Source organism: Lepidochelys kempii, chromosome 5 (genome assembly GCF_965140285.1).
Source record: "Lepidochelys kempii isolate rLepKem1 chromosome 5, rLepKem1.hap1, whole genome shotgun sequence".
Classification (NCBI taxonomy): domain Eukaryota; kingdom Metazoa; phylum Chordata; order Testudines; family Cheloniidae; genus Lepidochelys; species Lepidochelys kempii.
The window spans coordinates 12791154-12805729 of record NC_136384.1 but is presented as its reverse complement, the minus strand read 5'-3'; the positions used below and the strand labels follow the sequence as shown (position 1 = coordinate 12805729).

The following is a 14576-nucleotide window of genomic DNA, read 5'->3' as shown; positions in this document are numbered from 1 at the left end:
TTGCTGCTGCTTCTATCTTCAGTGGACTTGGAGGACAATTGATCCCCATCCCCTTTATCACAGCCTTTAACAGATTTGAAGAGTCTTCTCAGGTCCTCCCTCAGTCTTCTTTTCTCAGGACTACACGTCCCATTTTTTTAACCTTTCCTCAATGGTCAGTGGGACAGAATACACCCCTGTAGTCACACCCTACACCATTGTAATAATCTTTGTACAATGTACACCTTTTAAGGTAACACCTGAAAGCTCATAATTTGTTGGTTAGTATTGTCGTGGTAAAATGTATGCGGCAACATTGTACGTGAAGTTATAAGATTCCCTGGATAATGTTATTAACATGTGCCAAACCCCACAGCCCTGCCCAAACTAAGGTTGACAAACAGGTCTCTCCTAAACAGCAGAACGTGTGCTCTGCGTAACTTGCATTTAGGTAGTAAACATAGTCATCAAGCAGGAAAGAAAACAAAAAAGGTTCAAACAGGTGAGGAAAAGCCAGCAGGGAATATCCTTCCACATAGATTCCGGCTCCTAGTGCACATCTGGAAATGTTTTCAAGAGGGGGACTGAAACTATAAAAAGGACGGACAAAACACCCCAAGGCCCCCTTCCTCCCCTGCCCATCACATTCACTGCACCTGAAAGGACAAAGAAAGCATTCATTGGACAACATGGGGAGTGGTCCTGACCTACAGATTTTGGTCAGTAAGACTGCTGAAAGCATGTAGTGAGAAACTCTGCTTGAATCTAATACAGTTTAAGTCAGGTATTAGGAAACGTTTTATCTTTATTTTCCTTGTTACCATTTCTGATTTCCATGCCTCGTTACTTGTACTCATTTAAAATCTCTCTTTTTGTAGTTAATAAACTTGTTTTATTGTTTTATCTAATCCAATGTGTTTAAGTTGAAGTGTCTCCATTTGGGGTGACAAGCTGTGCATATTATTCCCTTAAAGGAATAACAGACTCAAAAGATTTGTACTCTTCAGGAGAGGGCTGGGCAATACAGGACATACATTGCTTGGAGGAAAGTCTAAGACTGGGGGTGTGTTGGGATCACTCTGCAGTATGATCCAGGCTGGTGAGAACCCAGAGTGTAACCCAAGTATGGTTGGCAGGCTGCAGTTACACGCAGACACTCAGGATGTGGCTTGGCATGCTGTTAGGCTGTTTGTGAGCAGCCCAGATGGGAGCTACTTCAGCAAGGCATTGTAAGGCTCCCAAAGTTGCAGGGCAGGGATGACACAGCTGCTCATTAGTCTTGAAACAGGGATTTGCCCAGAATGTTAAGTTTTTTTTTTTTATTGAAAAAGTTTGCTCATCTCAGCTCTAGCCCCTGCAGCAAATATCTGGTCTCTCTTGAGTTTGTGCTGAGAAACTCACATGGCTGGAATAGGAGCAGATGGGGCCACACAGACCACTGAAGTTTACATCAGGGATGGGTCTGGTTCACTGATTGTATATTATATGGAAGACACGGATGCCGGAACAGGGGTGGCCAGGGGGCTTTGGCCCCATCACTTTTTACCAGCCATAAGGGCCAGGGTCTGGGGGTGGGGTGGGGAGAAGACCGAACGGGGAGTGATGTCTTGGGGGAGAATGAACGGCGTAGGGGCGGAACCTTGATGGAAGGAACGGCGGTGGTCTTCCCACCTGCTGCTGATGGCTGAGGAATTTGCTGTTTATTTTTGGGTTTAAAGTCAGTTTATCAACACTTGCTGTAATTCACTCATCCTCTGATTGTGTAACCAAAGGGCCTAATAGATTTGAAAACACTTTGATAACCTTTTTGTTGCTAGCTCAACATTTTATTCATAAGAATGACCACATTGGGTCAAGCCAATGGTCCATCTATTACGCTAGCTTCTGACAGTGGCTAGTGCCAGATGCTTCAAAGGGAATGGATAGAACAGGGCAATTCCGAGTGATTCATCTTGTCATCCAGTTCCAGCTTCTGGCAGTCAGAGGTTTAGGGATACCCAGAGTGTAGGGTGCATCCCGGACTATCTTGGTTAATAGCTCTTGGTGGAGCTATCCTCCATGAATGTATCTAATTCTTTTTTGATCCCGGTTATACTTTTAGCCTTCACAACACGCCCCAACAAATTCCACAAGTTGACTGTGTGCTGGGTGAAGTAGTATTTCCTTATGTTTCTTTTAAACCTGCTGCCTATTAATTTAATCAAGTGACCCTTAGTTCTTGTTATGTGAAGGGGTAAACAACACTTGCTTATTCACTTTCTCCATGCCATTCCCGACTTTATAGATTTCTATCACATCCCCCTTAGTAGTCTCTTTTCTAAGATGAACAGTCCAAGTCCTGGACTCCTCCGATGCCACCAGACTCCTCGTTTTTGTGGATACAGACTAACCTGATTACCCCTCTGATACTTGAATCCAAGTCCTTTATATTCTCATATGGAAGCTGTTCCACACACTAATAATTTTTTGTTACCCATCTTTGTACCTTTTCCAATTCTAATATATCTTTTTTGAGATGGGGTGACCAGAACTGCACACAGTATTTAAGGTGTGGGCATATCCTGGATTTATTTGGTGTCATCTGTTTTGTCTCCTTTTCCTAATTATTCCTTGCATTTTGTTAGCTTTTTTGACTGCTGTTGCACATTGAGGTGCTGGAGTGTAATGTGATGAGTGGGATAAGAAAAAACAGGTTTGGTTTCAGGTGGAAATGGTTTGGTGTGACATGAGGGGCTCAGGAATGCAAGCTGATGGCCAGGCTGCTACTGGATAAACACGCCTCTCAGCATTTAGCACAGGCCACTATGCATGGTCAATAAAGACTTTTCTTACAACTCTGCCTGCCTGTCACAACTCTTAGTGCTAATGAAACTGAATACTAGTAATATCAAAAAAAATTAGTGATATTAAGTCCTGTTCACAAGAGCATATAATGGGGACTCTTTTAAAAATTCTTCTCTAGGATACTGACAAAAGAATGTCAGATCATACAGGTTTGATCGTGCCCATTCATCACACAATAAAATTAATGCCAACTCCCAGTTTGCCTATTGGCTTGATGGGAAATCTGTGTGGTTAAAGAAGGCAGTTGTGTTTATGTCTCATCTATCAGCTGTTCTAACACTTATCTCAGAGTTGTATCTCAGGATTTGATCTTGGGGCTACTTGGTTCCCAGATCTTTGGAGCTTCATTACATTAGAGGTGGCTGGGAAATGGAAATCCCTCCCTGCAAAAAAACAAAAAAAAAAAGCAACACCTTTTGGGGGGAAATGATCATTCTGAATTGGGACAAAAAATCCAAAATTGTTCACAGGAAGGGATTTCCAGAAATATTGTGCTTTGGGAAAACCCAAGTTGATTTTTTTTTCCTTCATAGCTGCCTGTCTGAAAGGCTCTCCTCAAGTTCACCTTTTCCTGGCAGGCAGAGATTGAAATTGACAAGAGCTTTCCAGGGAGGCCATCATTTTGATCTTCTTGATGGAAAAATCAAAAAATTTGTGAAAAGAGCATTTTTTGTTGGACCAATGGCAAATTCCTGACCAGTTCTAGAAGTGACTTAGAGCCTGGGGGAAAGGAAGTCTTAGTTGCATACAACATGAATGTTTCTTGCCAGCTAACTTGTAGTGCAATATTTGTGCTGGTCTTTGTAGATGGTTGCTCACCTCCCTTCTGTGGTAGAGAGACAGTAACTGCACTGAGGCTATTTGAATGGCATCTACATAATCACTATTGGTATGGAGAGGAATTGGTTTATATCCCCATGTGTCATTTCCTAAATAAGTGTAATGAGATGAAATGTAGGCTGAATAGAACCGGGTGGGAAATATCTCCCCTCCCCCCATTCCACATTAGGATAAAATAGACCTTTTAAAGTTTTTCAAGGTAGAGGCACAAAGCATAAATCCAGAACAGCCCCGTAGCTTGGTGCCTACTCACTTGGGAGGTGGGAAGCCTGGCTTTAAATTCCTGTTCTGCCTGGTCTGGAGCAGACACCTGAGCCCAGGTCTGTCATACCCCAGGTGAGTAGCCAACAGCTTGGTGAATAGGACAACCTGGAGTAGATCTCTTTTCCTCTATACCTTAGAAATCTCTCTTCACAAATCAAAGTTTTCCAACAAAAATCTGTTTTCATTGGAAAATTCCCAAACAGCTCTAAGGCTGACTCCCACGGCTTCAGAGAGTATGATCTTTTAGGGTGTGAAATGGTGTCTCCAAAAGGTAGTGGAGGTAACTCTGTCTCTTGGGACATCTAATGACTGGACAAAACACAAGAGAATATGCTGGAGAGAGCAAATCTGCAGCGGCAGGGAGATGGGTTGCATAATCTAGTGGGGTGTTGCCATCTCTAACGTCTAAGATTCTGAACCATGAGAGTACTGGCTGACTGGTGTGCTTGATGCACAGTGATGTGCTGGCTTTGGCAGTGGGGTAGAGTGCAGGAGGGAGAACCGTTTTCCCGAACCGGAGAATGGGTGGCTGGCAGAGGATGTATCTGACTGAAAATTGGCTCCAGAGCATGTGGAGACCATTTCACCTCCATTAGGTTTGTACAAAGGGGCAGCTGTATTAAACAGTGTGGGTGGGGTGTACATATGTATTATTGGTTTGTATTACCATAATGCCTGGAAGCCCTAGTCACAGACCGGAACAAGAAGACCGTCTCTGCTCCCAAGGGGCTTACAATCTAAGTGTAAGGCACAAGGCAACAGATAAAGACAGACCGACGGGGGAGTAACAGTAAGACAATATTTTTTAAGCCACTGGCTGTGTTGGGGGGTAGGGTGGAGTGAGGAGAAGCCAAGCAGACACAGGAGTCTGTAGAGGAATAGCCAGAATTGCTCTGTGGGGAAGACTAGGCCTGAGTAGGTGCTAGACCAGGCTGCAGTGAGGGCTCCTCCATGCTGGACCCACTCTGCTGGTGCATGCTGATGGCGATGTTGATCTAAAGCGTCCCCCGTCCTTTGCTGAGGCCTGCCTAGTACCGGGCCTGGGATCTCCAGGTGAGGTCAGAAGGAGCCTTGCTCCCTTTGTTCCTCTTCCCTGCCCCTTCTCTTGTACGTCCCCTGTAAATATACACCTGGGAGGGAGATTTCTGGGATCGGAACTTTCAGAGAGTTGCCTGGGACCCCTGAGTGCTGCCCCCCACCCCGTCTAATACCTACTGGAACTGGGAAAGGTTCAGAGACGGGTAACAAAGGTGACCAAGGGGATGGAGCAGCTTCCATACAGGGAGAGACTAAAAAGGCTGGGGAAAAGAGACGACTGAGAAGGGATCTGAGGGAGGGCTAGAACATCACGCCTGGTGGGGAGAAAGTGAATAGGGCTGTGTTGTTTACCCTTTGCCAGGATACAAAAAACAGGGGTCACCCAATTAAATTAGCAGGCAGCAGATTTAATACAAAATAAGGCAGTTCTTCACACAATGCTCCGCTAACCTGTGGAACTCATTGCCAGGGGATGTTGTGATGGCCAAAAGTATAACTGGGTTCTAAAAAGAATGAGGTAAGTTCCTGGAGGTTAAGTCCATCAGTGGTTATTAATTAAGATGGTCAGAGAGACAACCCCATGCTTGAGGTGACCTTAAACCTCTGATACCCACAAGCCAGGAGGGGAAGATGGGTGGATCACTCTAGTTGCCCTGATCTGTACACTCCCCCTGAAGTCTGATACTGACTGCTGTCAGAAGACAGGATACTGGGTTACATGAACCATTGATCTGACCCAGTATGGCAGATCTTACTTAATCTAGGCTCCATCTGCTTTTGCATGGTTTTTGCTAGCTGGATACAAACGCTATTTTACTGGCCAGAATTGACTGGGAAGAAATCTATCTATAGGGTCTTATAAAAGCATGGTTTTGTAAAATGGCTTTGTGATGGGGTCAGGAAAGGGTTGACGAGTCAGGAAAGGGTTAATGGGCTGCTCAGGGCCCAGGCAGTCCCACCCTACACCACCTTCAAGGTGTCAAGCTTTGAGAGAGGAGCCAAAAAGGGAGAGCCCAGTCCAGTTGCTGTCTGGTGGGGAAAGGGAGCAGAGCTAGTACTCTGACTGTGGGAGAGATGGCTGGCTGGGGCCAGGAACTGGGGAAGGCTGCTGCCTAACGGAGCCTCCTTCAGTGAAGGGAAAAACTTATGGTTCTTTGTGATTCTTTTAGCCTGTGGGTAGCTGGGGAGGGATAGAACTGTTACATGATCTAGCTGGAGGGTAAGGTGTTGGAGACAGGGTGGAACAGCGAAAGACTCGGAGGGAAACAGAGGCAGAGTTACTGCTGCCATGCCATCTGGGGTGGGCTTATAAACCTGCTTTGTCCCCACTGGTGCTGGCCATAGGCACTGTGCAGTCTTAGCACTCATGTAGCCAGGACCATGTTGAAATACCGCTCTTGCGAAGGCTCTCCCTCTGCATGACGAGGCTCGCTGCGTCCGCTTACAGTTGCCTGGCACAGTTAGGGGATATTTGCATTCCAAGGAGTGCCTGTAGATGGCACAGAGCAGGACAGCTGGGGATCTGCCTCTGCTTGCAGGCCACTTTAAACTCATACAGAATCTCATGGGCCTCCTGCTGTTTCAGCCCTGGGGTTCACCAGATCTACATGGGATTCCTTGCTCTCTAGCCATCACCGACTTTCACTTCCTTGACATACAGCAGTTAAATCTGCAGTGCTGAAATCCTTGCTGTGTGCAGGCTGTGCTGCTGCAACTTCTCCTATGTACTGGTGTACAAATCCTCTAGAAATCCCCCTCCCCTCCAATGACTATCTTGGGTTTGAACCATTTCCTGAATCTTAGTCCTGACATTATTCCTCTTTTCACTTTAGGCTTCCTGTTAGCTGTCAGATTGTGGCTTCTAGTTCTTTTCTGCAAGCTGCATACCCATCCCTACCACTGCTTCCTTTTCCTACCACTTGTGTCGCTATACCGTCTGCCCATATGTTTGTCTCTTCTCAACCAGCTTAAACTCTCACGCACACAACACAGAGCTATCCTCTTCAGCTTGGGACATCTTCCATTCAGATGTGGCTTGCGGCATCTGCTTCAGGCTTCTTATATAGAGGAAAGACAGTTTGGTGCTTAGATCACTAACCTGGGCCATGGGAAAGTCTGGTTCAATGCCTGCTCTGCCACTAACTTTGTGTGACCTTGGGCAAATTCCTTAGTCTGCTTGAGCCTCAGGTTCCTATATGTAAAAAGGGGTATAATAGCACTACTCTCCTTTAATGTATATGCCCTCACAAGACCCTGGTAGTGATCAATGGCTCCATATCTAGTTGGCAGCCGGTATCAAGTGGAGTACCCCAAGGGTCGGTCCTGGGTTTGGTTTTGTTCAATATCTTCATAAATGATCTGGAGGATGGTGTGGATTGCACTCTCAGCAAATTTGCGGATGATACTAAACTGGGAGGAGTGGTAGATACTCTGGAGGGGAGGGATAGGATACAGAAAGACCTAGACAAATTGGAGGATTGGGCCAAAAGAAATCTGATGAGGTTCAATAAGGATAAGTGCAGGGTCCTGCACTTAGGACGGAAGAACCCAAGGCACAGCTACAGACTAGGGACCGAATGGCTCGGCAGCAGTTCTGCGGAAAAGGACCTAGGGGTGACAGTGGACGAGAAGCTGGATGAGAGTCAGCAGTGTGCCCTTGTTGCCAAGAAGGCCAATGGCATTTTGGGATGTATAAGTAGGGGCATAGCGAGCAGATCGAGGGACGTGATCGTTCCCCTCTATTCGACATTGGTGAGGCCTCATCTGGAGTACTGTGTCCAGTTTTGGGCCCCACACTTCAAGAAGGATGTGGATAAATTGGAGAGAGTCCAGCGAAGGGCAACAAAAATGATTAGGGGACTGGAACACATGACTTATGAGGAGAGGCTGAGGGAGCTGGGATTGTTTAGCCTGCAGAAGAGAAGAATGAGGGGGGATTTGATAGCTGCTTTCAACTACCTGAAAGGGGGTTCCAAAGAGGATGGCTCTAGACTGTTCTCAATGGTAGCAGATGACAGAACGAGGAGTAATGGTCTCAAGTTGCAGTGGGGGAGGTTTAGATTGGATATTAGGAAAAACTTTTTCACTAAGAGGGTGGTGAAACACTGGAATGCGTTACCTAGGGAGGTGGTAGAATCTCCTTCCTTAGAGGTTTTTAAGGTCAGGCTTGACAAAGCCCTGGCTGGGATGATTTAACTGGGAATTGGTCCTGCTTTGAGCAGGGGGTTGGACTAGATGACCTTCTGGGGTCCCTTCCAACCCTGATATTCTATGATTCTATGGTAAAGAGCATGAGGCACTGAGATAGGAATGTGATGGTGGCCCTATAATTACCTTAGATAACCATTGTGAGTTGAGACTGTTTCAATTATTTATACTGCAGGAGCGCCTGCAAATCTCAGTCAAGATCAGGGCCCCATTGTGCAAAACTCTGCACTAGATCTCTGTAGTATTTAAGCCTGGCTGTTACGTTTTCCTGAAAGTCAGCATAGATCCATTGTCCTAGGCTCTCAAACTGAGACCTCGTCCAGTCCAGAATAAAGGGATCTCATTTTATATAATCTTCAGATACAGGAGAAAAAATGTTAGTTTCCTTTCCAAGTATTAGAAATGGCTAAACTGTGAGCATCTTAAACTCCAAGTGGAGGTGGGGAATATTGACAATGATCTGTCTTGATGCCCATGTGACATGTTTTTTATTTGTGCTTGCAGAGTACCGATTTAACAAGCACAGTTGGCTACGACAGCATCATTCAACATCTGAATGATGGCAGGAAGAACTGCAAGGAATTTGAAGACTTTCTGAAGGAAAGGTACAGAGCTTTCTCTAACCACCTAGTGTGACAAAGCTCTGTCCTTGTCTCCATAGGTCCCACGTTTCCTGGCAGATTTCGCTAGCCTCAGAGTTCTCACTGTGACCCTCCACATAACCCTTCTCTCTCTAGGGACAAGGGTCACAGTCTACTGAGCCATTTTCATCATAAGCCAGCGAGGGAGGTGAGGAGAAGCTATCCTCCCTTGCAGTCTCTGTTGTCTCCCAGTCTCAGTGATTAATCGGGGGGGGGGGCAAAGGGGGGAGCCCAGGCCCACCCTCTACTCCAGGCTCCAGCCCAGGGGCCCTAATAGTATCAGCTATGTTAGCTGACCTTTTAGAAACATGACACATACAATTCTCTGGGCTACTTCCCCACAGCAGCCCCCACTTCCTCAGGCTCCACTTCACCCTTACCTCAGGGCCTCCTTCCTTGTGCCTGATCTGGTGTGTACTACTCAGTCTCTCCAACAGCACAGCTTCCTCCCACAGCTCCTGACATCCACACCCACCTGACTAACTGGGAGGCTTTTAACTCGTTTCAGCCAGTGCCTGATTGGCTTCAGGTGTCCCAATCAACCTAGAGTTCTCCCTGCCTTCTGGAAAGTTCTTAATTGGCCCCAGGTGTCTTAATTGACCTGGAACAGCTGCCATTTAACTTATCCTGGTACCAGGGATTTGTTTAGACTGGAGCTAATATATCTATCTCCCACTACTTTTCTATAGCCATCTGACCTTGCCCCATCACACTAGTTAGTCATGACTAGGAAATGGGTTAGTAATATTTTGATCTGCTGTTCCACATCTGGTTTTTCTGTCTTTCACCGTCCACAGATAATGTAAAAATCTTCCATGTTGAACTATATGGAACATGCATTTTTATGCTTTCTCTGGTTTGAGGCTGGTGCCGTGTGTGAAGGGTGACCAGATGTCCCGAATTTATAGGGTCAGTCCCGATATTCGGGGCTTTGTCTTATATAGGTGCCTATTACCCCCCCGCCCTGCCTTTCCTGATTTTTCACACTTGCTATCTGGTCACCTTATGTGTGTGTTGTGCTTGAAATCCTGTGCCAACGAAATTTAATGTCAGTTCCCGAGACTTGTGTTCGATTCTGCAGCCATTACGTGCCCATAACTCCTATTGAAGTCAATGGGAGGTTTCTCCGGGCATAGGGAGTTCAATCTATGGTTCTTATGTGGCCCCCATTGTGAGGTGCTCAGATACTGTAGTGATTGTTGGCTGTTTTTTCCTGAGATCTGCTCTAGGAAGTATTCCGGCAGTTCTAGAGCCTGTGTTACACAGGAGGTCAGACTAGATGGTCACATCTTATGGCCTTGGTCACATTTTATGACTTTTCAATGTGTGTAGCCCCCCAACATTCTTGTAAAGCGAGGAGGGGCTGTTATCTCTATTTTATATGTTCCCCCTGGAGAACGGAGGCGACTTCTCAGGGTCCCACAGGAAGCATGTGGTGGAGCAAGGAATTGAACCCAGGTCTTGGAATGATGCCGTAACCACTAGACCATCCTTCCTCTCAGGTTAGGCCAGTTAGGCAGCTGGCATTTTATGGAAAACATTGGAAGGGAGAGGGGGCAAAAAAGTCTACTTGAAACTATTTTCACTATAGTCTTGCCCTGTGGCTTTGTGAAGAATTTCAACGTCGATCCACCCAACAAACTAAAAGTGCTTCTTACGCCAGCAGCTCAAGAGTACTTTGAATGTGTAATCTGGATTTCTGGCCATTATTGTTTTGTTGACTTACATGATGGAATCTCTGAAGCCTGGCACGTGTGCCCATAAACTGGAGGTGCGTGACTCCCAGATGGCTTCGGAGTGGTCGCTTTCTATTTTCCAGGGACTCTCATGACTTTCAAATTGGCAGTCGGGAATTTTTCGGGCCAAGTCTTGTGTTTTGTGTTTGACCATTTCAGTTAAAAATAAAATAAATGGGAATAGTGCCAGTAGAGTTTTTTTTATTTTTTCCTTAAATTCTTTGGGGGTGGGTGTTGGTACCTCTGCCTGGAGCACCCTTTACTCACTAGAGTGGGGACAGTGGTCTTATGTTTGCTGAATTAGAAGCACTTAAGGTTGTACTGAAAACTATACATGCACTTTGTGGACATGCGTATTTTTTTTACAGGCTATTCAGCAAGCACTTCTTGGCATCATGCATCTCTGTGTCATTGCGCTCAAATGTGCAGGAGAAGCAACATGATCTAGTGCTTAAAGCAAGGGACTAAATTAGGTCTTTATGTTTCTGTTCCTGATGCTTACTTGTGGTGTGACCTTGGGTAAATCACATAACTCTTTCTTGTCTCAGTTTCATCATCTAGAACAGAGGTGGGCAAACTACAACCCGCGGGCCACATCTGGCCTGCGGGACCGTCCTGCCCAGCCCCTGAGCTCCCCGCCGGGGAGGTTAGCCCCTGGCCCCTCCCCCGCAGCCATGCCACAGCGCGGGCAGCGCTCAGGGAGGCGGGGCTGCGCGCTTATGCAGGGCAGCGCGGCAGCGTGTCTGGCTCTGGCTGGGCAGCGTGGCTCCCAAGCATGCTGCTCTGAGCAGCATGGTAAGGGGGCCGGAGTGTCCTGGGGGGCAGTCAGGGGACAGGGAACAGGGCGTGGTTGGATAGGGCAGAGGTTTGGGGGGGCAGGGAGTGGGGAAAAAGGGGGTTGGATAGGGGGTGGGGTCCTGGGGAGTGGTTAGGGGCGGGAGTCCCAGGAGGGGGCAGTCAGGGGACAAGGAGCGGGGGGGAGTTTGGATGGGTAGGGGGGCAGTCAGGGGGCATGGAGTGGGAGGGGGCGGATAGGGGGCGGGGGCCAAGCTGTTGGGGGAGGCACAGCCTTCTCCACCCGGCCCTCCATAAAGTTTCGCACCCCGATGTGGCCCTCGGGCCAAAAAGTTTGCCCACCCCGATCTAGAAGATGGGTCTAACACCGCCTTCCCTGAGGTGTGAGGCTTAAATAGGCATGTTGATCTTCTTCTGTAGCCATTTAATACTAGAAGAGATTATTTTTTAATTTTTTAACTCTTTTGGCACAAAAGGTGCTGTATGGGCAGCCCAGGAGGCCAATCTCCTCTAGTTATGCCCAGGTACAGTCGAGCGGCAAGACGAGCTTTCTCAACCCACTAATAGGTTTCAAACCTGACTTGGAGGGACCACATCTATGGAATAAGAATTAGTTCAGCCTCCATGGTCCAGTCTGAGACTGCCAGCGAAATTGCCAACTGGTGCCTTTTAGTGATGGGGACACATAGAATCATAGAAAAGTAGGTCTGGAAGGAAACTTGAAAGGTCATCTAGTTCAGCCACCTGCACGGAGGCAGGACCAAGTATCATTACACCATCCTGACAGGTGTTTTTCCAGCCTGTTCTTAAAATCTTCCAGTGACGGGGCTTCTACCACCTCCCTTGGAAGCCTCGTCCAGGAGTATTGGGTGACTTTTGTTTTGTTTTAACAGATTTTTTTTTTCACTGAAAAATGCATTGGGGGGGGATGTCCGTTGAGTAAACAGCGACAATATAATCTTAACTGCTGCTCTTTTGGAATCACCACGTGCAGCCTGTCTGTAGCAGCTTGTCCGTGGCCGGAAACCTCGGAGGTAGAAGGGTGAAATTCATAATACTTCATTTCCATTTTTGGCCAAACCTCAGCTATTAGTCTTCTGGTGGTTCAGACCTGGTAGAATAGTTAGCAGTCTTTCATGGCCCCTTAGACCAGTCAGGACTCTGCAAGACACAGTATGGCAGTACGAGGCAGTGCAGGTTGTGTGTAGTTGGTTTGGGACCTAGATTTCATTCTAGCACCATCTCCTTCCAGCCTTTACCCTTCTAGCAAGCACCTTGCAGACTCTACATTGCATGTGAGTTTCCCCTAACCTCCTCTCTTTCCACAACAGGGCAACTATCGAAGAAAAATATGGCAAAGAGCTTATTAACCTGACAAAGAAGAAGCCCTGTGGGCAGACAGAATTGAAGTAAGTTTAGATCCTTGTGTATGTTCTCATTCCTATTTGTGTTCATAACAAAAGCTACCTTGACTTGGAATGCTGATGGAGGGGGCTGTGATGTCAAATCCAAAAAAGGGAGTGCAAGTTAGAAGGAGGCTGAAATTAGTATTGATATGTCTGGAAAAAGGCTGACTAAAATCAGATTCTTGTGAATGAGAGACATGCCAGTAATTGGAATCTGCTGACTTTAACCTCCCATTAACCAACTTCCTGTTTTCAGAAATTAACACTACTTTTAGGAAGTCAAGACTAGCTGTTGTGGTCTAGTGGTCAGAGTAGAGGACTGGGAGCCGTGAGAGCTGGGTTCTCTTCCTGACTTCATGGGTGGCCTTGGGCAAGTCCCTTCACTTCCCGAAGCTGCGGTGTGTGGACGTATGTGAAAGGCTGTATTCTCTATTTGCTTGCATCTTCCTGTGTCTGGGCTTTGTATAGAATGGAAATAAGATCTCCTGTACACTTCATCATTGAAATTCACTATCCACAAGATTCCAATTTCTTGGGACACATTTCAACATGTGTATGTTAGGGGTGGTGAAGGGGATGTCTAGGTTGAACCTGCTATGCTCTGAAAGACACTGCAAACGCAAGAGAACATATGACCAGGTTTCTTTATGTTAATTACACTTCCTTTTCTGCAACAGCTTTCCTGTTCGGAGACCCTAGGACTACACTGCAAATGAAGGTGTGGTTATATCCCAGCTAGGCATATCTGTGCTAGCCGGGTAAAAGTGGGTATGTCTCCACAGCCCACGGCAGTGAGCCTCCCAGCCCCGGTCTGCACACTTGGGCTTACACGAGTGCTGTAAAAATAGCTGCACTCTGAAGTCGTGGCTTGAGTGAACTCACACTCGGAAGTCTCCCCTCTGCCCCCCAACACCTTAGGCTTCTGAGCCTGAGCTCCAGCCTGAGCCACAACCTCTGCCAGCTATGTTTAGGGCCATAGTACAAGTCTGCAGACCTGGGCTGGGAGGCTTGGTGCCGTGGGCTGGGTAAGTGGACTCCGGGGCAGTGTGTAGACTTGCTTGCATGGGCTTCAGTGTGGGCCAGCAACCCAAATGCTTACTCAAGGTCCCCGATGGGTGGCTCGCCCACGCTGACGTCTGTGCCACCCTGTCTACATTGCTACTGTGACCTGTGCTAGCTAGACTACAGCCTACCCTTGCTACAGTCACAGAAAAGGATGGGGAATGAGAGCAAACAAGCTAGTTTTATGTTCTTTTGAGTTTGTAATGTCTGTCAGAGCACCTCAGCTCCCCATCTGTAAAATGGGGACCATATCTCTTTCTTTGCCTGTCTTGTCTGTTTAGACAGGCCCTGCCCTAAACATAGAAAGAGGCTGTGTTTATGTACGGTGCCTAAACCAGTGGGACCTGATCTAGGTCCTACTATAATACCAACAAATGTGAATGATGATGATATATAAGTGTGGGTTAAAGCTGCCCCGGGTGTCACAGGAATGTCACCCTGGACTGCCCAGTTGGTTGGCGTATGTAGTGTCTCCTGTCCCCACCATATGTGTGGCTGCTGCACAAGGGACTGAAATCTTGTCCTTGAATGACAGAACGGTGAAAAGCCCAAATCTCCATTTGAGCCTGACTTCAAGAGCTCACCCCCCCCCCCACAGCCCCCCCCCATTAGTGTACATGATCTCAAAAGATTGTCGGAGTGGATGTGAGCAGCATGCGAAAAGGATCAACTCCTGCCAGGTTAGAGCGAAGGGGGAATCTTGCCCCTGTCAGCGAAGCTGTCGTTAAGCTGTCATTACATGCCATGGGGAATCTGCAAAAAGA

At 47.1% G+C, this 14576-nt stretch overlaps 1 protein-coding gene across 2 annotated transcripts in view; it reads left to right on the top strand.

Annotated features, from left to right (window-relative positions):
- The window catches only part of PSTPIP2 (proline-serine-threonine phosphatase interacting protein 2), a 53621-nt gene that overhangs the window by 18301 nt on the left and 20744 nt on the right, over positions 1-14576 (top strand). For both annotated transcript variants that reach the window (XM_073343452.1, XM_073343451.1), the window contains exons 2-3: positions 8677-8777; positions 12676-12753. In XM_073343452.1, the coding sequence (XP_073199553.1) occupies positions 8677-8777; positions 12676-12753 (179 nt within the window). The remainder of the gene's footprint in view (positions 1-8676; positions 8778-12675; positions 12754-14576) is intronic.